The 26,830-nt window shown below is 44.2% G+C and overlaps 1 protein-coding gene across 1 annotated transcript in view; it reads left to right on the top strand.

The window, feature by feature from the left end:
- The window catches only part of LOC144686692 (protein FAM184B-like), a 41,110-nt gene extending 15,160 nt beyond the window's left edge, over nucleotides 1-25,950 (top strand). Inside the window, exons 4-6 of the mRNA XM_078552290.1 lie at nucleotides 10,030-10,134; nucleotides 22,055-22,260; nucleotides 25,183-25,950. Coding sequence (XP_078408416.1) covers nucleotides 10,030-10,134; nucleotides 22,055-22,260; nucleotides 25,183-25,270 — 399 coding nt within the window. The 3' untranslated portion in view covers nucleotides 25,271-25,950. The remainder of the gene's footprint in view (nucleotides 1-10,029; nucleotides 10,135-22,054; nucleotides 22,261-25,182) is intronic.
- The last annotated feature ends 880 nt before the right edge of the window (nucleotides 25,951-26,830 follow it).

The following is a 26,830-nucleotide window of genomic DNA, read 5'->3' as shown; positions in this document are numbered from 1 at the left end:
GCTCCACAGCAGGTGGAGGCAGCGACAGCCAAGGTCACTGACACACAGGACTGCTGGAGGCCAAGCTCCTGAGTCCGAGTCTGATGATGAGCCTCTGGAATTGGCCCTTAGAGAGATGTTGGAACTCCAAGACAGGCAGGGGAACAGTAGGCAGGGTTGTCAGATGGTGTCAGCAGATTAGAACAGAAGATGGAGGAGTCCATCCACGTTCTGTCTGATGTTGTGGCTCTGACATGTCAGTGCATCGAGGTCACCATTGGAAGGGTAGCAACTGCCCTGAAGACCTTGGTCCAGCAGTTTGTGCCGGATTTGCACTCAGAGCTGCACGCTATCGCTATAGCCATGAGTGGGATCCACTAGTGATTAAGCAAGAGGGGGATGGGGCAGCTTGATCTCCCTCAAGGAGCCCATTCTCCTCAAGGAGTCAGGGAGGGGCCCTCAGGCACCCACATGGAGGAGGAGCATCAGCCAGACATCCTGGAGCAATCCACCCAAGACTTTCCTTGGCTGCCCAGCCGCTCCAGCTCTCCTCTGCCTGGCACCCCAGCAACTCCAACTGCTTGGCCCAAAGAGGGTGCACTTGCCGCACTGCAGGAGACCCAAAGCAGGCTGGGGCTCTTCCAGGCCTTGGCCCTCCACAGAATGCCCACCAAAGTCATCACAGTCAACATCCTCTGCTGTGGATGTTGAGGAAGCAGCTAGATGTAGCAGTCGGGTAAGAAAAATTAAGAAATATTGAGAGCACAGTAGTGGCGTGGATGCTCACTCATTTTGCACATCTGCAAATATATTTTGCTTATCTGAAAGTCTCATCTAGTGAATAGTTCTTCTTTCTGATGCAACACTACGAGGTCATACAAGTGTAACAGATGCCCCCCCTCCTCACTTATCTCTCATCATGCCCCTCAGGTCTATGGTGTTTTGCACAATCTCAGTACCGTGAGTCACCTTTCTGTCCACAGCAGTGACATGAGCAAAACCAGCTGCTCTGTCAACATGGTGGTTGAACAATGCATCTCTTAGACTTGCATCAGAGGATCATATCATGTCTCATGAGTATAAATTTTGTAGTTATGTTTATTCTCCTGATGCTGCTGCACTGAAGACTAGTCTATGTGGATCTTATAGGTTTTAATGGTGACCCGCATTGGAGTCAGTCTAACTCAGTGCATCTTTCAATGGCTTCCATGTATTGTCTGTTAGGTTGGGTGTGGGTTACATTTAAAGTAATAGTCAGGGACCTCAGCCGCTCAAGGCTGGCTGTAGCATGACATTGTGACCGTATGTACAGCTAGCCATCACCCCTATAGTAGCTTCCATTCTCCACCTGCATGATGCAGAGCTATGGATCTAGCTAGCACTTGGTGAGTCTTGAAAAGTCTGCTGGACAGCCACGACTATGCGAGATTAGAGGCGTCTGTCTAGATTCATGATGCCGGACTATTAAATGGGAGGATGCTGCTTTGGACCCGACGGACTGGCTAGCGTGGCTTGACATAATCCTTGAGCCAGCTCTCCAAAGGGCAATTGACATGGGTATCTGACGGTGCCATCAGTGTCCCAGGCTTCCTGTGTATATCTGAAACTGGAATGAAAATGTGGAGGCCTCAAATGGAATCAGAGCGAAGCTCCAGTACATCTGATGTGTGCCCTTTAATATCAACAAAGTTACTAAGTAATACCTAAATGCAGTATTGACATTTACTGGTCTACCTCACACCCATATGCTGAAGGCAATGCTGGACATGAACTTGGGAAGTTCCAGTCGAAGGCTGGGTCATGAGTGCTTGTCAATGATCAGACGATGGTGCTGCTGAAGCTCTCCCTGTGTACACAAAGGTGACCTGACTCATAGGCTCACATCCATGACGGCGAGTGACAGATCATTGTGTCCTAAAGAACAATCTCATTCTGGCAACTCAGTATGAGGATGAGGCCAGAACATTATTCTTGCATGAGAGATAGCCAATGGAGGGAGGCCGCAGTCCGGATTCAGACCAATCCTCAGACATTCATGCGAGAACCAGTGATTGATGAGTCTCCTCCTTGAGGCACCTTGCAACACCCCAGGCATACTGCCACGAGTGCACTGAGGTTTGCAGTGCTGTTCCTGCCTGTTGAAGGCTGCCATAGACAGTGAAATGTTGGTGTGATGCTTGAAAAGACCATGTCTAATTTGTTCACAGTGCGTGCTGGTGGAGTTCTTAGCGCATAACAGAATGCTTTGGAGCCGTAAGCTCCAGACACTGCCTAGCCTTCCAAGGATAAGGCCATCATCATGCAAGATTGTGACTACTCACTCTGAGATTGATGTCCTTTCGTTGAGATGTTGAGGATATAAGGCGTTAATGCTGAGCCTGCATGGAGGGCACAGGTGATACTGGCTCGTATGAGCTAGTCGTCTTCGTCATCCTGGAACCTTGCGGCTATAAGGATCTCACAGGCATGTCTGCAATGTCTAGCCTATGCCATGGCCTCTTTCTCTGTGGCCTCAACATCCTCATGCTCATCAAACTCATTCCTCTCGGCATCCTCCTCATCAGAGGAGATGCACAGCTCCTCCATCTCTCTATATGACAACACATCCCCTCTTTGGAGCGCCAGGTTGTGTAGAGTGCAGCAAACCACGATGATGGGGGTCATCCTCTGGGGAGAGTACTGGAGAGCAATGCCTGAACTGGTCCAGACATCAGAAACACATCTTCAGCATGCCAGTGGTCTGCCTAATCAAGGCATGTGTCAAGGAATGAGCTGCATTGCACCTCTCCTCTGAAGCACTTTGTGGTCACCGAACGGACATCATTAGTCATGTCTTTTGGGGATAGCCTTTGTCATCGAGGAGCCAACCCTGAATATGCTGAGGGCCCTTGCAGATCTGTAGCACCTGCGAATGACTCAAGATGTATGAGTCGTGCGAGCTCCCAGGGCATCTCATACAGACCTGCACAATCTGTTTTTGGTGATCACAGATCAGCTGCATGTTGAAACAGTGGAAGGCTTTTCTATTGATGAATCATTGTGGCCGCTGCCAGGGAGCTCGTAAAGCCAAATGTATGTAGTCTATGGCACCCTGCACCTGTGGGACATTGGAGATCATTGCAAATCCCATTGCTCTGGCAGCCTGGCTGGCTTCATCCAGGGAGAACTGGACGCAATTGTGTGTCTTACTGAATAGAGTGTTGGTGACCTCTTAGGTGCATTTATGAGCAGAGGATTCTGATATACATGATGCCTGCCACTGGTGGAAGCAGAAAACCCTGGAGTGTTCCAGGAGTGCTGAAGATAAAAATTGAGCCCAGTGTTTTTTTTCCATTGACTCACCCCAATTCCAATGTAGTCAGCTTTGGTTTTCCTATTACAGATATCAGATCAGTTGCCTTTTGATTCAGCAATGCTCCACTGAGCTGTACACTCTAAGGCAAACAGTACTTGCTTTGTCCAACCTAACTGAGCATTTTTAGCATCAGAATTTTTCAGAACCTTGTTCTATTCCCAGGATTTTCATTGTTAAATCAGTCCACTGACAATTTCTCCTTGTTCTTGGCAATTTAGATTGAGGAAGCTTTAAGTGCAGAGCCAAATCCCTCAGATTAATTGGAGACATTGTTCCTATCTCCTATAAAAATCTGCATTTTCAGCCATTCTACTAAGTCCCTCATAACAGACTGTTAGCTAAAGTTGAAGCTCATGGAATTGAAAACAAATTATTGACGAACTGAAGACAGTAGGGATAATGGGTGGGCCCTCTTTGTGGCAGGGTGTGATTAGTGACATCCCACAGGGATCTGTATTAGAGCCTCAACTATTCACTGTATTTATTAACAACTCAAGATGATGGAATAGCAAGCCACATACCCAAGTTTGCCAATGACACAAAGATAGATGGCATTGTAAGCATTGTAAATGGAAGCATAAAATTAAAGACATATTAATAGATTAAATGAATGGGCAAAACTGTGCCAAATGAATTTCAATATAGACAACTGCGAGATCAGCCACTTTGGACCTACAAAGGATAGAATAGGATACTTTCTAAATGATGAAAGGCTAGAAGCAGTGGAGGTCCAAAGGCACTTAGGGGTCCATGTACATATATCATTAATATGCCATGAACCAGTACAAAAAAATAATCAAAAAGGTTAACTAAATGGTGAATTTTATATCTACATGACTAGAATACAAGGGGTTAGAAGTCATGCTGCAACTATATAAAGCTTTGGTTAGATCACACCCGGCATATTGTGTTAAGGTCTAGGCGTCACACCTCAGGATATTGGTGTTAGAGGGAGTGCAGTCTAGATTTACTTCAATGCTACCTGGACTCCAAGGATAGATGACACAAAATAGGGTTGTATTGTCTGGAATTTAGAAGAATAAGGGGTGATTTGATTGAAGTTTTCAAAAGATTAATGGAAACTGATAAGGTGTATAGGGAGAAAATATTTGCGTTGGTTGGGAAATCCAGGACTAGGGCACATTGCCTAAAATTTGAGTCAGACCTTACAGCAGTGAAGTCACACACACACACACACACTTCCACAGTTGATGTTGGGTAAATTATTTGTTTCAGAATTGTGATTGATAGATTTCTGCTTTCTCTGGAACAAGTTTAGAGACCAAGAGCTAGAAAGTGGGATTTGGCTGGACATGTCCTCGCCAGCACTAAGATGATGGACCGAATGCCCTCCTTCTGTGCTGTAACTTTCTATGATTCTATATTAATGTAAGGTATTAAGGATATGGGGCAAATGTGGGTATGTGGAGTTAAGTGGTCATGAACCTCATTGATTGGCAGAACAGGCTTGAGGGGCTAAACAGCCTACTCCTGATCCTATGGGCGGAATTGTCCGTGCCTGCTGGCCCTGGGCGTGCTCGGCGGCATGAGCAGACAATATGGTCAGAAGGCCAAAAATCGGTTTCACGACACCGTGAAACCAGTTTGTGATTGTGCACTGAACCCATCGGTTGTTTCCCGCCATCGGACGTCAGGAACCTCATTGTAATACATCTGCATATAATTATAAGGAATCATCCCCCCTGCTCAATCATCCGCCCAATCATGCTGACGTGTTTCACAACAGCATATATAAGGCTTGCACTTGGCGGGTGTACTTAGAGGGGAACTGGTAGGTGAGCGCACAGTAACGTTGTGGAGCACTCGCCCGGGTCGCTTGTTGTACTTCATGCTTGAGGTGCATCAGAGGCGTGAGGGCAAGGGCTGCCCTGTGATTGAGGCCACTTGGGGGTGGGGGCAAGGGCTGCCCTGAGGTTGAAGGTAATGCACAAGCACGTGCGGAGTGGGTGGAGGGAAGCAGCCACACATTAGGGAAACCTTGTATAAAGTGACCATTCTTCTACAGCTGAGATAGTTCAGATGCAGCCACATTGACATGCTTGGAGTTGGGCCTCTAGCTTATCTGCCTCAAGCAACGCAGAGGCATGAAAGTGCCACCAAATGCTCTCCACCCCTTGAGCACAAACTGCAAACTGATGAGCGTTTTAGTGGACTGCAGAACAGTTGGACGACTGGGCATGTTGTACAATCTCTTTACTAAAGCTGGCCGTGAATCAGTCACTGGTGGAGGTGCTCACAGCCCCTTGCAATGTTATCATCCCGGTTTGGACCAGTCTCTCCCATGGTTCAAGCTAACAATGCAGCCTTGCAGTGTGAGTTAGGAGAATGTCTGCGCCTGAGCTGAGAGCACAGCATATAGTCCAGTGGGTAAAACTGCTGCCAATCGGTCGGATGGAGTGGGGCAGAGGTGGGTGGGGTTTCGGGCAGCCATGCAGCACACTAATCTCTGCCATCCAAATGGTGGCCAGCACTCTCTGCGATGTGTTAAGGAGCTTCAGACTTAACCAAGAGAAGTTCTTAGTGTACCCAAGCTAACCCACGCGTCTCTCTCTTTCATCCTGCAGGAGGAGAACATCAGGAGCATGGAGCCTGGTGAATTATTTGTATGCCTCGTGGCGTAGAGAGCGGAGACAACGGAGAAGAGAGTGAAGGAGGTGCCTGGCTGTGCAAAGGGAGGAGCAGTACCCTCAGGAAGAAGGGGCAGCTGGGGCTCCAGCACATGCTGCTGAAGACCCACAGTGAGCTGTCATTGGTCGGCACCTAGCTAGACCCAGGGTCTACAGATGCCACCTTTCATTCTTGCAGATAACCAACAAGCAATGTCGCCGAAGACTGCACATGTCTAAGGAACTGGTTGGTCAGATCTGGCAGCTACTGCAGGATATGGCGCCACGGAGACCTGGAGGACATCCACTGCCTATGGCCGTGAAAGTGACTGTGGCGCTCAATTTTTACGCCAGTGGCTCCTTTCGGGGTTCCACAGGTGACCTCTGTGGGATATCACAAACCTCCACCCACAAATGCATCAATGAGGTCACGGATGCCATCTTTGCGAGGGCACACAACTTTGTGCATTTCACCTGGGACGAGGAGAGCCAGGATACAAGAGCGATTGAATTTGCCCAAATCTCAGGTTTCCCACTAGTGCAGGGTGCGATCGACTGCACTCACGTGGCACTCAGATCTCTGTCGCAACAAGGGGTCACCTATGTCAACAGCAAAGGCTTCCATTCACTGAATATTCAGCTGGTGTGCGACCACCATAAACATATCCTGCAGATCTGCGCACGGTTTCCAAGGAGCGTCCACGACTCCTACATCGTCAGTCGTTCACAGATCCCTGATGCCTTCCAGGGTCCACAGAGGCTGCAGGGTTGGCTCCTCGGGGACAAGGGCTACCTGCAGAGGCCATGGCTGATGACACCTGTGTGGCCTCAGACTGCAGCAGAGCGACGCTATAATGAGGCTCATGCTGCAGCTCGCAACTTGGTGGAGCAGACCATCGGGATGCTGAAAATGAGGTTCCGGTGCCGGGACCAGTCTGGCAGTGCCCTGCAATACAGTCCACAGAGGGTGTCATGCATCATCATCGTTTGCTGTGCCCTTTACAACCTGGTGCTGCTCCTCCGGGGAGAGGAGCTGGCTGAGGAGGAGATGGAGGAGCTGGAGGTCATTCTGATGAGGAGGACATCGAAGGTGATGAGGTCCTCGAATGCGGCGATGGTGGGGATGAGGCCATCACACTGACTAGATGAGGCAGACGGGCTCGGGAGGCCCTCATAGCCGCTAGTTTTGTGGAGGATGATGATGACATGCAGTGAGGAGACACCACAGATCCTCACATTGCATCTATGAACGTTTGACTCCACTCTTGCTGATGGCAGTGCATGTACCCTCTGTGATAAGGCTCCTGTCATGGAGACGCAGTAGAGGCCCTAATAGTCGCTCGATTGCAGGAGGATGATGACAACATGCAGTGAGGACACTCGATAGATCTTCACATAGCCTCTGGGAATGTCTGACTCCTGTCTGGCGCTCTGTGATCAGGGTCATATCCTAGAGACACAGCCAGAAAACTTTAGAAGCATCCGATCCTTTGTCCGCCTTCAGCACCTGAGCCCTACAGGAGCACAGCGTCACTGGTCACAGATGCTGAAGAGATGGAGGCCAGCCCCACCTTAAAGGTGCTGAGAGCACACAGAGAATATGAGAGAACTCTGTGACACCTGCCCACTACATTCTGGCAGCAATGACCAGCACCAGTGAGGTGCAGGCATCACTAATATGTCCAGGGAGTATGAAGCTGGACCATCACTTTAATCTGAAGGCTGCACAAAGCACTGGGAAGAGGCCCTGGACTGAGACACCTGCCTTTATCTAGTGCAGAAAGGTTTCACATCTAATTGACACGAACACTGCTCATCAGAACAAAGAGCCATAGACAGGGAGATATTCTTGGGACTTTATTTACAATAGTGAACATTATGTGCAACTGATTAACACCCATGCCCAGGCTGTGGAACTAAATTTTCTTAACTTCCCTAACCCGGCCGCTACGTCTTGATGCTCCCCGGACTTCCACAGCGGAGGTGGAGGCAGCCTGCTGACTGCTACACCCTGTCTATGATGACCTTAACAGACATCGAGACCTGGAGGGCCCCAGTCTGCTTTCAGGGTTCTGCTGTGTGGCAGTGGCAGCCTCCTGACCTGTGGAACTGGAGCTGCTGAGATCACAGGAAGAGGGGATTCAGATGGGCCGGACTCTCGCAGAGTCACCTGGATGGATGGCCCCGGGGGCTGGGGGTGGGGGGGGTACACCTGTTGATCTTCCTCCTTATGGGTGCCCGGGCGCCCTTGACCGACACCTGGAGGAGAAGGGGTAGCTGGAGTGGGATCGGGCTGCCCAGCACCCCTCTCGCGAAGACACACTGTTGGAGGCCAACTATGATGATGGCGAAAGAGTTCTGCCCTCACAGCAGTGCAGGAGTGACCAAAGTCTCCATGGCTGCTGCCATCCTACCAGTGTTGACCACGGTGCGTTGGCATGCTGGCGCTACCACCTCAGCCTAAAGGCGGGCGGACTCGTCCATCGTGCCTTGCAATCGGAGGAGTGCAGCGGACATCCCTTCCTGCTGTTCCCGAGTTTGCCTTTGCAGCTCCGGCAACTGTGACATGACCAAGTCCAGAGGCTTGTCATCTGACTCGGACTCTGCAAATTTCTGGCCTCCAGCAGTCCTGCGAGTGCCGCCGCCTACAGTGGATCAGACAGTGCAATGTGCTCACCAGATTGTGAGCCCGAGGCTACTCTAAAGTTAGGTCCCACCGAAGTGTGTGTCTCTGCACTAGTGGAGGGTGTGGGTGAGCGCTGTGACGGGACTTCAGGGAGGGTTTCAGCGGATTCCTCTTCTGAGCTTCCCTTGGGCCTTGATTGGAGGCCCTGAGTCGTAGACTCCGCTGGCTGTTTCCCAGATGTGCCTGTGAAAGCAAGGAGTGATAATTAGTGTATGGCAGGGGACTGCGGAACAGGGGAACTCACTCATGGCATGGTTGTCTGATGGATGTTGCACTGCTGCATCCTCACTAAGTAGAGCACTGCTGACTTCACCGTCAGCCCAGGAATGGGCCAGATCCTCGCCGGCCAGCTGGTCCGTGAGGACCTTGATTTAGACATTCTTCCACCAGTCAGCGACTTCTCCCTCTTGTTGTATACCAGCTTGTCCTGCATGAATAGAGATGGAGAGAGTGTAAGTAGGATGCCTGCCAGGCCAGATGATAAGTATGCCTGGCATGTGTGGAAGGTGAGTGGTCCCATGGATGGGATAAGGACAAAGAAGGTATGTGTGAGACAGTGAATGGTGATGTCCCTTGAACTGACAGTGAGTGAGGAATTTGTGGATGTGTGATGGGTTTGTGAGTGTGTGAGTTGAGAGTGATGAGAAGGGTGACTTACTCTGGCAGGAGGGAGGAGATCATTCATCCTCTTGCGGCACTGGTCAGCGTTGGCGCTGACCACCACTGCCACCGCCTCCCAAGCCAGATGAGTGATATTGTTGCCCATCCTGCAGCCAGACCAGGGGCACAGGACATCATTGTGAGCCTCCAATATGTCGATAAGGCGCTCGAGGGATGCATCGTTGAACCTGAGGGTTGTAGTCTTCCGTGCAGCAGTCATGGGCTAGAAGAACTGAGAGGTGTGCGCGCGGTTGCACTTTAAATATGGTGCCCGGCGTGATGAGGCAGCAGCGTGGCGGGCAAATGAGAGCCCGCCCGCCATGGAAACGGCGTGTTTCTCGGGAATGCATACTTAATGCGGCGGGTTTGGGATGATACGGTGTGAGAGCCCACCATTGCGGCCAACCAGTTAAACATTGTTTTACCCACCCACTACTGCACTTAGTGCAAATCTGGGATGATTCCGGCCTATGTTCCTGAAGTGGCAAAACTGAAAATTACTCACTCAGTGCAGTTGCTTTACAACTTTTTATTTCATCACTTATAAACCTCATTGCCATCCTGAATTGAATTTTAATTTTTAATTTAGGGTTTTTCAACCCTAAACTAAAATTTATCATTTTGATGTTTATTTTAGAATATTTTTTCTGGCTATTAAGTTAGTTTATATGTAAATTCATTGATTTCAAAAAATTCATGACTGTATTGTATTAAATTGACAGGATGAAAGAAGGTTTCAGCAAATAGCCATGGTAAACAGTGAAAGTAACTTTAATAGATCGTTTGCCAGAAATCCTCATGTGGGAAGTTTCACACCTACCATGAAGGTAAAATAGTTTTCATTTATTAAAATATCTGGAAGATGTGACATGTCATCAGTGAGATAGGATAAAGGATTAAAAGTATCATATTTGTAAATAAATTATAAGTATATACAAGGCGAGATATTTTGCCCTGCTACTAAAGCAAAATATGGCAGATAGAAAATGGTGGAAATACTTAGCCTTGCATCATTTGCCCATGTGTTTGTCTCTGTCTAAATCATGTGGGATTCTAGTAATTAGCTTCGTTTCCAGAATTTAAAGTTCCACAATGGCTAAAAGAGAAGGTATTATTGAAGAGGAAGAGCAGCTTGGTGACAATGAAGGCCCCATCAGAATACTGATCTACTAATTTCAGTGGCAGTCAGTTGGAGGTCCGGCTGCAGATCAAGCAAAGGGAGTTATGGTCTGCTACAATCCACAGCTACATTTTACCAAAGTCATTGGCTTCAGTTAGCGAGGGGTAGTAACAGTGGTGGTTAGTGTCACTTCCTCAACATCCTATGCATGCAACAACAACATATATTTATATAACACATTTAATGAATAAAAATACACAGATAAGTTCAGTTACCTAATGGCACATTAGAAGGATGTACCCATACTCTCTGCCAGCCTCCTCACCATTGACCCTTTCTGTAATCCTTAGCTTCAGAATAGTACTATATGAAATGCCCTCCTACCAACTACAACTGGCCACACCCTCAACCCCAGCCACACATTCCCCTGCAAAGGCACACCTAGTTTGTTTCATGGCACTTTCATCCTCTAATTCATTCCCACTCTGAACTCTGTCTTTGGCCTCCTATACTGTTCCAATTAAGCATAATGCCAGCTGAAGAAATAGCATAATATCCATCTACTAGTGGGTATTTTACAGCTTTAATATTTAGTTTAAGAACTTTGGACTATAATCATCATTGTCAGCTGTCTTTCAGTTTGAGGATGACATCAACTCGGGGTTGTAGGTTTCTACCATGGGTCTCCATGTGACTGAACGAATATTTTTGGGCACGTGAGGCAGGCTGTCCCATGAGGTAGCAGGATCTGGAGTGCAGGGTTTGCATCCTTCTCTCTGGCACTCCTTTTTTTTCATCATTAAAGCTCAAAATATCTGGAAAATGTGACATGTCTCAAAGCATGATGTGCCTTGATGGAGAAGTTGTCGCCATTCTGAACAATTGGTAGCAAGTTCCTCCCAGTGACTGAGGACATTGCCACCAGGCTTCCGGGAGAGTTTCAGGGTGTTTTTGAGGTATTTTATTTGTGCTCCCCTGGGACTTTGCCCATTTGAAAGTTTTGATAACAGAGCCTGGTAGGGGAGACAGTTTTCAGCCATCAGGACGCAGTGCTCAGTCCATTGAAGTTAATTCTGTTGTAAGTGTTAGTTCAATGTCTCACTAAGAGGTCTGGAGGCTTGTCTGGTTGAAAGGTGTTTATTGGTAACATATAACTAAATACATCTCCAGGGTATAGTCTTAACTAGATACTATCTCCATTCTGGCTTCTGCTAGACTACTACTGTACTCAGTCCACTTTCATGTAGCTCTCTACATCATACTGTGGGTGGTACTGTTCTCCTGTCCCACATTAACCCTTGCTGTGCCAAACACCCTTATACTGCAACTCCCCCAAGTCTTTAACCAAACATATTTACAGTACAATTTTTCTTTACGTGCTACCCCCCCCCACCACCACCACCACCCCAGCCCTCTCCCTTAAGTCTGACTTTATAAATTTAAATGGTCCGGAGGCTTGACAATTCTTTCATACCTCATTCTGGTCATGTTTGGAGGAGCGTTAGTCTCAGTTTCTTTGGGCAAGCTTTTGTTGGCTCAGAGTTAAAATCATAGTATCCTGTGTTTCAGGAACATGGTTGTCTCCTTCTGATTCACTTTTTTGCGCTCCTTGGAGTTCATTTTCTCCTTATCAACAACCCATCTGCTTTGTTTAGACTCTATGGGTTTGTCCCGTTCCTTCCAGAGGGAATGTTCACTTTGTTCATTCACAGAGTGGGCTCGGGTTTTCTTTTCCCATGGGGTCTGCCATGACCTTTCTGGAAATTAACATTTCAAAACTGGAAAATTAATTTCCACTTGTTTCACAATTTCACCCAAATATTTGTTTACTCTCTTATTTTCCAATTCTTTTTCAAACTTCTGAATCTTTTCACTCAGCTCAGCAACTACTCGGCTGAGGTCAGTTGTCTTTGTTTCAGAGTTATCTGCGGAACCCTTAAACAAACTTAACTTTACCTGGGCATCTAGTTCCCTTCGGAATCTTTCTTCCATGGTCACTGACTGCTCCTTAGACTCTTTCAATTCACTCATTAGATCCCCAATCTGTTTCTTAGAATTTTCCTTATCTGGATTTGCTCTTCCATAGTGCGCAACTCATCCTTCATATTCTTCAGATTGGATCAGAGTTCAAGAATTTAATCAGTTTTGTTTGTCAATTCTACATTCAACCAACTGTTCTTATTCATCAGCAATTCCTTCTCTTGTTCTAGGCATTTTTCATGATACTCAATAGAGACTTCTGATACTTGGGGCAGGATCTTCCCCCCCCCGCCCTGTCGGGAAGATTGTGCGGGAGCAAGCGTGAGTGGGCGGGTTCCCGGGGGCGCGCCACAATTTTACATGGGAGGGCCAATTAAGGCCCACCCAGCATGACGTCTGCCAGGAAGCGCTGTGCGTTCCCTGTGCGGATGCGGGGGCGGGATTCCCTGAGCCGGGAGTGTGCTCTTTCGCACATGTGCACGAAAGAGCGCACTCATCTCCCTGAGGCTAATTGCTGCCTCAGGGAGATCAGCTCAGGTTTGAAACATTGAATTAAGATTAGAAAAAAATTATTGACATGTCCCCTCACGTGCCACTGCCACATGAGCTGGGACATGTCAATTTCTTTTATTTAGACATTTAATATAAATTTTAATACCCTCATGAAACTTCACCCCGCCTGTGGATGAGGTTCCATGTTTTTTTGGAAGCCCGCCTGGGCTCCCAGCCTGCCCGCCAACCTTAAGGTTGGACGGGCAGGTCCATTGATTGATTCAATTACTTTATTAATAGCCTTAAGGGGCCGTTGACAAGTCAGCGGGTGCGCAGCCGACTCAGCTGCGTGCCCACCAACCTGAAAATGTAAATGGCGCGGGGTGACGTCGGAACACCCGTCCAATGTCACCCGACATCATCTTGTGCGTTGGCAAGCAGGCCCCTCCCCCCCTCCCCCCCCCCCCACCCCCAACCCCCACTCACCGACCGGAAGATGCAGCCCTTGAAGTTCATTAAGTTCTAATTAAAGATCCATCATCATTGAATTTGCTTCTACAAGACTATCATGTAGACATTTCAAGTCCTCTTTCTACTTCCTGTTCTCATCAGTCCTCATTTTTCATTAGCAAACTCATCTTTTGTACATGAATTGTTGATTCACTGCACTGAACATATTTCTCTTAGCAGAGCCTAATTCCTCTTTGCTATCCTTCAAGCTCACATTCTGTAATTGCACTTCTGCTTATTAGTTCTGAGACTCTTCAGGCTCCTTTGTGAGAACTTCTACTTTCACTTGGGTATGCTGCAGAAGTGGTAGAGAAGTCTTTTTTTGACTGTCGAACTGGAGCTACAAGTTTTCTACTTTTTTGTTGCTCCTGTGCAGAATTCTTCATCTTCTCCTTTCCCTCCTACAGTTCTAAAACTCTTGTTTAATGATGTTTTCATTGTCTCAAACTCTTCAACAGGTATGTACTGTAACTGTATTCCCTCTTTCAATGCTTGGATGTCTAATTGCAACTTGGCATTTTCCTCCTGGAACATAGAACGTTGCTGAGCCTTCTCTGCCAACTGGTTGTTCAGCTCTTTCAGAGTGACATTAAATTCATGTTGCTTCTCTTCGTAATTTTCCAGTGAACAAACTTTGATCAGAACTTGTATGTGTGAAGGTCCTTCAACCGGTTTTTCTTTTCTTTGTGAAGTTTGGGCCAGTGAGTGGGATATTTAAGCATAAAAACCCAATAGGACGATGACTTTAGGCTGTGGCTGCCACTTTCAAAACCTTTAATTCATTCATTTGAGCTCAGTCACTATGTGGTATGGCATCGACTCTGGACCCAGCTGCAGCATTCTTCCAGCTGTATTGGATAAACAATCAGTATACTCTGTCTGATTAGTGCCCTGATTATTTATAAAAGGTTAGTTCAGCCTTTTAGTGAATACTGCTCACCCATTTTGTGATCTGGCTAGGTCCTTTGACTCTGTTCGGTCAGGTCTGGCAATGGTTCTCCATGTCTTCAATGCAGCTCTGTCTTCTGTTCAGGTGCACCTCAGTCATGCCAGGACTTCAGTTTCTTTAGTTTTTCATGCCTTGAGATTCTGGGGTCCTACTCCAGCTTCTTTGGTTTTGGGTTTGTGCATTAGCTGCCACTATGTTGTAAGGGTTTGTTTAGTGTCTCACTAAGAGGTCTGGATGCTTGTATGATTGAATGTTAGGTGTTTATTGGTAACACATAACTATATACATCTCACACATATAGCCTAAGCTAGATACTATCTCTATGCTGGCTTCTGCTAGACTACTACTGTAATCAGTCCACTATCATGTGACTCTCTAAATCATACTGTGGGAAATACTGTTCTCCAGTCCCACATTAAACCTTGCTATGCCAAACACCCTTATACTACAGATTCTGCAGGAGTTTTGCTTGTGGGGCTGACTTCAAGAAGAACACTAGCGTTCATTCGCTGGTCCTCCTATTGAATCTGGAGGCGGCGGCAGGGACATTGCTGATGGAATTTCTCGAACAATCTTATGTGTCGCTGATACACAGTCCAGGCCACACTGCAGTACAGGAGTGTGGTGACAATAACTCCTCTGTACACCAGGACTTTTTTACTCCCTGCGGAGGATCTTTGTTGTTAAATGCTCACTATCATAGTTTGTAGAAGCTGAGCTGGTGCAGCCAAACCACTGTTGGATCTCTTCATTCATGATGGCCTTTTGAGAGAGGTGGCTGCTAAGGTATGAGAAGTGCTTGATATATTCCAGAGCCTCTTCTTCAGCATATATAGAAAGTGGAATATTTGGCTAACCAAATGTGAATTGATATATGCATTTTGTTTTGGCAACACTCAAGTTGGCCGAGTTTCTTGTATACAGAATTGAAGAAATCAAAAATGATTTGCAAACCTGGTGCAGAGTGGGTGATAACACTGCAGTCTTTTAGAGCTGCACACCATATATAATTATGGTGGTTAGTTTACTTTTGGCACAGGGGCGAACAAGGTTAAAGAGTTTTCCATTGAGACAGTATTTAATACTGATACCAGAGGGGAGTTGATCTTTGATGTGGTGACTAGCCACTGTCAGATAGATTTTAAAGAGTACGGGGTTACACAAGCCGTACTTGACACTGGTCCGCATTTCGAAGGTACCTGTTTCAAATCTCCCACTTAAGACAGATGCAGTCATTTCATCATGAAGTAATTGAAGCATTGTAATGAGGTTTTTTGGACATTCAAATCTTTAGAGCACAATCCACAGAGTCTCGCAATTTACTGAATCAAATGCTATGGTTAGGTCAACAAATGCAATGAAGAGTTCCTGCTATTGTTCCTGACATATTTCTTCAATTTGTCATACAGACAGAAGAATTAGGAGTAGGCCATTCGGCCCCTTGAGTCTGCTGCACCATTCAATCAATTCCACATCCCACCTACACCCAATAACCTCTGACTCTCTTCTTAATCAAGAATCTATTTACTTCTATTCAATGATCCTGCTTCTACCGCTGTCCTGGGAAAAGAGTTCCAACGATTCACGACCCTTTGAGAGAAAAATATTCTTTTCATTGTTACGACCACAGCAGATGTTAATTGCTGAGCAAACAAAATCCTAGAGGGAAACTTGGCTTATGGGTCAGACCCTATTTTTTATTCTGAAAATGAGAAGAAAATGTACTGATCCCAGCAGCAAGAAGTCCAGTGATACTTCTGGGATTTAAAAAATTAAAACTAAAAGTTTTATTAACAAGAAGAAAAGAAAACTTAAGCACACAACGTTACAGTGACACAGTTAAAATTAGTCTTACAAAACAGTCCCCAAAAGACTCCCTACTTGGTTAGAGCCACAAGTAAACACCTAGAGCTGTTTCCAGGAGATCATCTCACATAGCCAACAGCCAGTAACTAACCCCTACTAACTCCACAGTAACTCTAAAATACCTTTTCCCCCCCCCTTTCATCTCAGGTTCTATTATTCTCACACCTCTGTGAAATTCAAATCCTTCCAAATACAAAATCTTTCATGCTTCTATTTTGTCTCTGCTTTCGGGTCAATAAAATGTAATTTACCCATGGAACTGCTGTAAGATGCAAAAATGTTCCTCATCACCTCTGACTTCTTTTTGATATTCAAGCAAACTCTCAACTTAGCTAAAAATGCAAGCATTATATCCAACCTATTTGCTTGCACCTCAAACCTACCATAATATCTTAACACAAATGCACATCTATCCTTTCATGTCTTAAACCTCCCAGACAACCTGTCTCTTGTAAACCTTTCCCCAGCTTAATTAAGTCAATTATACACACACACACACACACACAAAACTTTCTTCACAGAATAACACAATATCCCCCAAAATATTTTAAAAATAACATCCATTCTCACATCACCTCCGTATTAAATGGAAGACTCCTAATTTTTAAACTGTGTCCCCTAGTTCCAGTCTCTCCCACGTGGGGAAACATCCTTTCAGCATCCACCCTGTCAAGTCTCCTCAGGATCTTATATGTTTCAAAAGAGCACCTCTCAATCTTCTAAACTCCAATAGATACAGGCCCAGCCTGTCCAACCTTTCCTCATAAGATAACACCTTCTTCCCAGGTATCAATCGAATGAACCTTCTATGAACTGCTTCTAATGCATTTATATCCTTTCCTAAATAAGGAGACGAAAACAGTACAAAATACTCTATATGTGGTCTCACCAACACCCTGTACAACTGTAGCAAAGCATCCCCACTTTTATATTCCATTCCCCTTGCAATAAACGATAACATTCCATTTGCCTTCCTAATCATTTGCTGTACCTGCATACTACCTTTTTGTGATTCATGTACCAGGATACTCTGTACCTGAGTTCTGCAGTGTCTCTCCATTTAAATAATATACTGCTTTTCTGTGTTTCCGGTCAAATCGGACAAGTTCATACTTTCCCACATTATACTCCATCTGCCAAATTTTTGCCCACTCACTTAACCTATCTATATTCCTTTGTAGACTCCTTATGTCCTCTTCACAACTTACTATCCTACTTATCTTTGTGTCATCAGCAAATTGAGCTACCATACATTTGGTCCCTTCATCCAAGTCATTGATATAAATTGCATATAGTTAAGGCCCCAACACTGATCCCTTTGGCATTCCACTCATCATTTCTTGACAACCAGAAAATGACCCAACTATGCCTACTCTCTGCTCCCTGTTAGCTAACCAATCAACTATCCATGCTGATATGTTACCCCCTACACCAGAAGCTCTTATTTTACATAGTAACCTTCGATGTGACACCTTGTCAAATGCCTTCTGGAAATCTAAGTACAGTACATACACAGTTTCCCCTTTATCCATGTTGTTTATTACTTCCTCAAAGAAGTCCAATAAATTAGTCAAACACGATTTCCCTTTCACAAAACCATGTTGACTCTGACTGATTGCATTAAGATTTTCTATGTACCCTGCCATGACCTCCTTAATAATAGATCCCAGCAACTTCCCTATGACAAATGTTAAGCTAACCAGGCTGCAGTTCCTTCTTTTACGAATAGTCATATTCGCCACTTACCAATCTGATGGGACCTTTCCAGAAATCTAAGGAATTTTAGAAAATTAAAACCAATGCATCTACTATCTAAGCAGCCACTACTATTAAGGCTCCAGGATGAAGTCCATCAGGACCTGGGACTTGTCAGCTTTTAGTTCCAATAATTTTCTTAGTGGCCACTCCCTGGTGATTGTAGTTGTTTTAAGTTCCTCTCTCCCTTTCACCCCATGATTCACAATTATTTCTGGGATTTTACTTGTATCCTGTACAGTGAAGACAGATGCAAAATATCTGTTCAATTCATCCACTATTTCCTTATTTTCCATTATTAATTCCCCATTCTCAGGAGGACCAATGCTCACTATACTTACTCTTGTCCATTTTAAATACCTGTAGAAACTCCGATAATTTGTTTCTTTATTTCTAGCTAGCTTTCTCTCATACTCTTAATTCCTCCCTCCTTATTAATCTTTTAGTCATTCTTTGCTGTTCTTTATATTCTATAAAGTCTTCTGACTTGCCACTCATATTTGCAAATTTATAATCTTTTTCTTTCAATTTGATACTATCTTTAACTTCCTTAGTTAGCCAGGGATGGTGCATCCTTCACTTAGAGGCTGGGATTTTCCAGCCCCATCGCAGGCTGGACCTGCTGCAGGTGAGGCGGTGCCCCAGCCAGAAATCCATTGACTTGCGGCGGGACCAGAAGATCGAGGCAGCGGGCGGGTGTGGAAAATCCCGCCGAGAGTCTTTTTTCTCACTGAAATGCATCTTTTCTGAGTATTCTGAAATATCTCCTTAAATTTCTGCCACTGCATCTCTACTGACCTATCGCTTAACCTAATTTCCTAATTCACTTTAGCCCACTCTGTTTTCATGATCTCATAATTGCCCTTATTTAAGTTCAAAAACATTAGCCTTAGATCAACTCCTCTCTCCCTCAACTGAATGAGAAATTCAATCATATTATGATCTCTGCTACCTATGCTCACTATGAGGTCATTAATTAATCCTGTTTCATTGCATGTTACCACGTCTAGAATAGACTGCTCTCTGGTTGGTGCTGCTCTAAGAACCTATCCCGAAAACATCCTATGAACTCATAATCCAGGCTACCTTTGCCAATCTGATTTGTCCAATCTATATGTAGATTAAAATCACCCATCATTATTGCCGTATCTTTTTCATAAGCCTCCATTATTTATTCCTATATATCCCATCCTACAGTGTAGTTATTGTTAGGGGCCCTATATATCATTCCCACAAGCGACTTCTTACCTTTACTGTTTCTCATCTCTACCCAAACTAATTCTACATCTTAATCTCCAGAATTAAGGTCATCTTGCTCTATTGTACCAATGCCATCCTTAATTAACAGAACTACCCCTCCACCTTTTCCTAGCTCCCTGTCCTTTCTAAATGTCATGCACCCTTGAATATTCAGGTCCCAGTCTTTGTCATCCTGCAGCATGTTTCTGTAATGGCTATCAAATCATACTATCAGTAGTTCTGTTGAAGAGTCATGCGGATTCGAAACGTTAACTGAGCTCCTCTCCACAGATGCTGCCAGACCTGCTGAGTTTTTCCAGGTACTTTTGTTTTTGTATCAGATCATACATATTTATTTCTATTTGAACTGTCAATTAATCTGTTTTGCTACAAATGCTACGCGCATTCAGATACAGAGCCTTTAGTTCTGCTTTCGTACTATTTTTTCAATCTCTAGTCTTATCTGATTAGCCTTAAGTTTGCAGAATTGAAGAGAATAAGAGTGGCCTGCAAATCTGGTGCAGAGTGGGCAACACTGAAGTTATCTGTAAACTGTACATCATGTATGCCTATTGTGGGTACTGTAAAGGGTACTATGCACGCAAACAAACTGATGTATATGCACACAACTGGTTGGGGGATATTTGAAATTCTCTTCTCTTCTAATCTACTGTCAAATTTTTAATCCTGCAGAAGCTTAAGGTTTTCTTCCTCCTCTTCACTCTGTAGGAGAATGCCCATGAGAATGTAAATTAGCTGACCTCAGGCAATGGATTGAGTCAGTGCTTTACATGTGGGATGGCTTGAAGTCCTCTCCCATTCTCCCACATTTCTGCTAACAGTGGTCAAGTGCAAGATCTTGGTCAGCTGGAGAAGGCAATAAGTGTGCAAATTGTATTGCACAGGGTGGTAGTAGGAGAAGTTAATCTTGAAAGATTTGAGGGGAAATTAGTTAGACATTGAAGGGAGTTGTTGATTGAGGGCTTTAGTGCTTGAGAGCAGCCATAGGGTATGCAACCTTTTCCAGCCCTGTATTACTTAAACTTATTCTCAGCTCCTAGACAACACACACAGCAGTTTTCAGCAACTGCAAGTAACACAAGTTTTCAGGTGCACTGGCCTTTTCCTTTGTGTAAGCCACCGGAGAAAATGTACATCATCCTTCCCTGATACTCTGATGAAATCACCAGTTTTGTAATAGCTCAAATTTCATGCAGCCATTAGTTAAGGGACACTTGGAACAACCCCAGTAAAATTTAAATTGATTGATTCCCCACTACCCAGCCAAAGGAAGTCCTGTCTGTAGTATGGTTATACTGAAAACAACGTCCTTGCTAATACCCAGCAGCACATCTTATGTACCTCATATCTTTGATATACATTTTTACAGAGCTCCATTATTCATTACACAATGTGGACCAGGAAGGAGGTATATTGATAAGCACCATTAATGATGGCACCTAAAAAATTTTCTCATCATTTAAAACACTTTGGTCTTGAGTCTGCTGGACCATTGGCAGCTCAGTTTGCCCTGCTAGTTAGACTTGCTTACAGAGGTTTAGATTTTAACAGTTTTGGTCCACAAAATTGTTGGAAGTGTGAGCTGAGAACACCACAGTTAGGGCAACAGGGACCTTGGTGAACATCCGGACAAACACTTTATCTCCTTCGCCGATGAGATTAAGGAATTGAGAAATAAAAAGGACTGAGGAGGATGTATTGCAGAAATGAATTCAATGTCAAATCAGGTTCAGAAAAGGAAATAGAGAGGAAGAAAAAATTGATTGAGAGAAAAGAGACAGAAAATGAATAGTTTTTAATTTTTTTGACATCTTTTAAAATCTCAAACAACTCACAACCAGAAGGAATGAGACTCCACACTTGTAATTGTTCATTTTCTGGGCAAATGAGGTTGACAGCCAGTCATTAAAGAGGTATTTTATGCTGTTAATTACTTGATTTAATTTTCAGTCCTGAGGTTCATTGACAATTACAGCTAGCTCTTGTTTAGCACTCCTAATATGTTCCTAAAGAATAACATGCTTTACAAAAATTACTTTTCCATAAGAATGCATGTAAGAGGGTGGGTTACATTCCTGACCTGTAATTTTTACATTAAAAATCTATTGGCTGCCTTTAACTTAACTGATCCAAAAATCCTCCTTCTACTCACCCTTTCTTACTTAACACTCCTTCTTCTACTTACCTCCCAGCGTTCACCATTTCCCGCCTCCCACCTCTCTCGCTAGTTCCCTCTCCCCATCCCTTTCCTGGGCCCTTGCTCACAGTGAGGGCTTGGGAGAGGGGCGGTGAGTTAGGCAGCGAGCAGGAAGCAGCAAGTGGATCGGGAGAGCGGAGCGGGAGGGTGAGGGGTTTGGGAGAGGGAAGCGGTGAGCAGGAGGGTCGGGGGAGGAGTGTTTAAAATAAAGACTGAGACTGGGTTGTTGCAATGCAGTTCTTGACGCATGCACAGTAACTGCACTGAAACAAAATGGAGGTCAAAGCCGGCAGTGCTATTCAGGTAAGTTCCCTAGTTTACAAACCGCGCTAAAACAAAAACATGCTATTAGAATGCGCTGTAAAGGGGAGATATCTGTAACGTGCAGAGGCTGTAACTTCATGAAAATCAGAAGAATTTTAAAGGTGTAGCAGCATTTTCACAATTGACAGGACATCTCTTCATCGCCAGAAATTGCTGGCCGCTTTGCACATTAATAATGGAATTCAGGCTATGGATTTTTTCCATCAAAATCTGGGCCATTAGAATACTTTTCTTGCAAGCAGTAACTAATACAATTTAATATGTTCTTTTTTGTTTTCTGATGCTTAACTTTAGAAGAAGAGAACAGAAGACTTACCAGTCCGGGTGGTCAGTGTTCCGAACCTGAGTTCATATGAAAAAAGCTTTCTAAGCTCAGAATCAAGTCCAACCAATAAGTTCCCTCTAATGACTAAATCTCCAAGCCTGGACCAAAGCCTCAGCAGCACATCAACGTTATTGAATCAGCCTTTACAAGTCCAGCCATCTAAAAATGCCCTAAGGTATTAATGCACTCTAGTTTATATTGAAACTGATTTTTAAAATTCAAATTCCATTAATAGCTTCCACCAAATGTATCCAAGGATTTTGGAATTAGGCACAGTAGAAAAATGTGTCAAGTATTAGGTTGTTGTGTTTACGTTTGAATATGCAGAGCATTGCTAATAAAGTCTGGGGACTCCAGACACTTGTTAGTGTGGATATGACTTTGTGGCCTCAATGGAAACTTAGGTGGAACTATTTCTAGCTGCAAGATTTTGAGAAATAGGAGACCAGGACCAGCAATGATACTTTACATGATTGAAGCCATAGAAAAGGAGTTTTTAAATTGGTAGCAGTGCTTGAGCAAAGTCTTGCTGTCAATCATACAAAATTTCAACCGGTTTTAAATACAGTTGCATGCTTGAAATTGTAGCCTGCTTGCTTCTTGGTTCTCTTCGGTTAAACATGATGGCTGTCAGAACTCTTGTGAACCCAGATCATCAGACAATACAGGCCAATGATGGAAAATGTCCCAAAGACATTTAAAACACAAAAATGGATAGGTATGCTTAATCATTTACTTGTAATATTTTTATGCCTTTTTCTTATTTTGTAAATCTTATTTTCATTTACCCTCAGCTTTATGAAAAAAATCAAAATGGCATTCATGGATATTAAAATAATTGGAGTTATTTCATTAGTTGCCTTTGTGCTTCTTGATATTGGCAGTGTTTGCCAATTGACAATGCTTGATTGGAAGCCTTCTTGCATTTTTCTGTTTGCTAAGTATTTATCTGCTGTATATACCCTGCATTTTCAGTTATAATTTGTTGCTGTTGCATGGATACAAAATTTCAGACAATCAAGTGTTGTCTTGTATTGACACCTGCTGTCCACCTCAATCAAGCTGAAGTCTAGCGTGACTGAAGGAAATAAGACTGAATGAAGTGCTTGCAAAACTGTCTTCAGGCAAAAGTGCAGAAGACCTGTGTTCCAGAGCTAGCCATCCCTTTAGCAGATATGACACAGCACCTACCCAACAATATGGATGATTGTCCAGTATGTCTTAGCTACCAAAAACAATTGAACTCAGCCAGTTACTTCCAATCAGCAGTAAAATGATGGAAAGAGTCATCAACAGTGTAATTAAATGGCAGCTATTCACCAATGCTCAGAACCACTGAGCTTCAGATCGCAACACAACCTTGATCCAGAAATCGACAATAGTTGAATGCCAGAAGAGGGTGAGAGAATACTGCCTTTGAAATCAAGGCAGCATCCAATCAAGTATGGCATCAAGGAGCCAGAGCAACATTGATGTGAATATGATTCAAAGGCAAAATCTTCAATTTTTGAAGGGTCCTACCAGCCGCTACGGAAGATGTTTAGAGGCCCAGCACATCACTACAGGAGTTCCTTAGAGAGCTGTCCTCTACACAGCCATTTTCAACCATTTCACCATTGCTGTATTGTAAAGGAGTTGAACGGTTCGCTGATTATTCCATGGTGTTCAGTTCCATTCACAACTCCTCTGACAATGAAGCAATACAGATCAGCCTTAACTAGGGCCTGGATAACATCGGAACTTGGGCTGACAGGTGCCAGGTAATATTTGTGCTTTGTAACAGCCAGATAATGGCCATGTTGAAAAAGAAAAAACCCAGCCATTTTCCCATGATCTTCATGATTGAGGTCCCCTTCACCAACATCTTTTGTGATGGGGAAGGGGGAGGTTGGAATTAATTGTTGACCAGAAATTGAATTGGATTAGCCATGTTACCACTGTGGCTATAAGAGGGCAGAAACTGGGTACTCTGATGGGTGGCTCACTTCCAAGCCCCTCAAAGCCTCTCTGTCATCTGCAAGACTCAAGTTAGGAGTGTGATGGAATACTTACTATTCATATGGACGTATGCAACCTCAAAATTTTAAAACCTCAATACCAAATAGGATAGAATAGTTTGCCCCTTCATTGCCTATATACTTTGAATGCAGTATGTAAGTCTACAGGGTACACTGTCACAACTGATCAAAGGTTACTTTGGAAGATTCTGTCAAGTTGCTGTCTCAATCACAGAGCAGGACAAGAGCAACAACATTGCATGCCATCTCTAATATCCCCAGCAAGTCACTCAGCAACTTGACACATATGAGGCTTTTCCTTCATTGTTGTTAGGTGGGGAATTTCAGGATATTAACCCAACACCATTATAGGAGCATTCACACCACAAAGACTGTAGCAATTCAAGGGGAAGGTCCCAGTATCACCTTCACAAGATAATTAAGGATGAGCAATGAAAGCATCCTTTCCAGCACCCATATCCAGAGAATTTAAAGTGCGGAAAAATTTACATTAGTGTGATGTCAAAGTGTGGAGAAAAAAAAAAACATGCAACATTTCCAAATAAGTAATGGGAATAATTAAAAGAAATCAGAGACGCTCAGATCATTTACCATGAACAGAACAGGAATCTAAATTAACAACATAGTTTAATTTAAAGTAAGAGCAAAGTGTTTTTTTTTTACTATACAGCTCAAGTTGGACTTATTGTCACAAATATTTTTTCATCAGCAGGTTTTGCTGACAAGCAATTTATATCTAACGGAAATGTCACAGATTAAATTTGTGATGTAATCACCAAAAGGTTATTGGAATATGATGAGTTTTAAAATTAAACTGATTGTTTTTGAACTTTAAGTAGAGAATATTGTTAACTGGTCTGTGCTTCCATCCATTTTTCCAATTCCAGTTTTTAAGAGAATGCATATCCAAAAAGAAACTATGGATTCAATAACCTTGCTCAAAAACCTTGTAAGGTATTAAGTCCTCAAAAGTGTAATGCACTGTTATCCTATTATGTTACAAATACAGGTTGCTAAATGTATAGTATCTGATTTCATCTTCAAATAATGCAAATTAACTTTTTCTGTTCACATTACAGCATTGCAAATGAAAGATCTGAGAATAAAGAAACTAAAGGAAAAGATCCTCAGCAACAGGAATGGTTCACAAAATATTTTTCATTCTAGGAATGAGCTAGATGTGTATTTATTTCCATTTTGTAAATTATCTTCCGTTTTGATGTTATTCTCAACCAGCATTTGCCAGATTCCACCTGAGATGGTAGAGGCAAATTGCTCACAAGGATATGCCAATGTTGTTCTGAACTACCTACAATACGTTGCATGAAGTGAAGATTGACTCCATCCTTTCTCTTAGCCTAATTGAGGAAATTCCTTGTCTCTGCTCAGCACATCCCCTAGATCACTTGGCCGAGGTAGGGAAATTTGTCTTATGGCAATGTGTGGAAAATACCATGGGTGGAATTTTATGGCCTCTCTTGTGGTGTGTTTGGAGGCAGGAAGGGCATTTCGGAATCCCACTGACTCTGCCAGAATTAAGTCAAGGGCGGGAAGGCCTGTAGTCGGACTTCTTGCCCTGCCGCCAATTGAGGCCCTTAAATAAAAGCAAAATACTGTGGATGCTGGAAATCTGAAACAAAAACAAAAATTGCTGGAAAAACTCAGCAAGTCTTGACAGCATCTTTGGAGAGAAAGACAGAGTTAACGTTTCGAGTCCCTATGACTCTTCTTCAGAAATGGTCAATTAATTGACCACTTAAGGGCCTCATCCCGCTGCCACTGGCATTAATCCAGTGGCGATGGGGCCTCTCAACACGTGCCGTGCACAACATGCAACTGTAAACACTGTGGCCGGGGTCCCTCCTACAAAGGCACTCAGTGCCTGATCAAGGGTTCCAACATTGGGAAGTTGTGGGGGGAGGCCCACTGAGGGCCAACCCCCTACACCCCTCTCTTCACGACCCCCAACCCACAAAACTTCTCCCGCCATTACTTTCCTGTGGCCTGATCCTCAATCCTGGGCTTCTGGTAGGTGTCGTTCTGACAATAGCCATGGCCTCCCTAGTGGCGCTGCCATTCAACAGAGCTGCCAGCCTCTGATTGGCCAGCAATTCTCAGTGGGTGGCCCTCTACCCTCGAGGTCCTTGATCCCAGGAAAGGCCCACCGCTGGCTACTCAAGTGGCACTTAATATCATCTGCCTCCCCGGCGGGGGGAGATAAAGCATGTCTGTCCAGGCTCTCCTGCCAGTAGGCGAGACCCCCAACGCCTCCAAAAAATCCAGCCCCATGTTTCAAAACTCTGGTGCGAATATTAGCATGCTGTCCCACTAGAGCTGTTATATCAAAAATAAGTATTTTTGTCTTGCACATTGTTTTTGCCATTAATTTTAAAATAGTTTTGGGAAACTAGTTATTGTGTGTTGGCTGTGCCTTGATTCGCAATTAACGTCTCTTCAGGATCGTGAGCTTTTGCTGTGAGTCTTCATGCGATTGAACAAGCTGAATCTTGACCCTCAGATCTTTGGGCACATAGATAGGAGCTAGTGGGATATGAAGTACAGGATTTGCTTCCTTTTCTTTCCTTCTCTGTTGCTCTGCGTCATCATTAAGACGTTGTGACTCAAAGCTTGATGGGTAAGTTCTATTATTCTAATGATTGGTAGGAGGCTCCTCCCAGTCATTAGACCATAACACCACAAGACGTAGGAGCAGAAGTAGGCCATTTG

The sequence above is a fragment of the Cetorhinus maximus genome, chromosome 1 (genome assembly GCF_964194155.1).
Source record: "Cetorhinus maximus chromosome 1, sCetMax3.hap1.1, whole genome shotgun sequence".
Lineage (NCBI taxonomy): Eukaryota > Metazoa > Chordata > Chondrichthyes > Lamniformes > Cetorhinidae > Cetorhinus > Cetorhinus maximus.
This window is presented reverse-complemented; position numbering and strand designations above follow the sequence as displayed.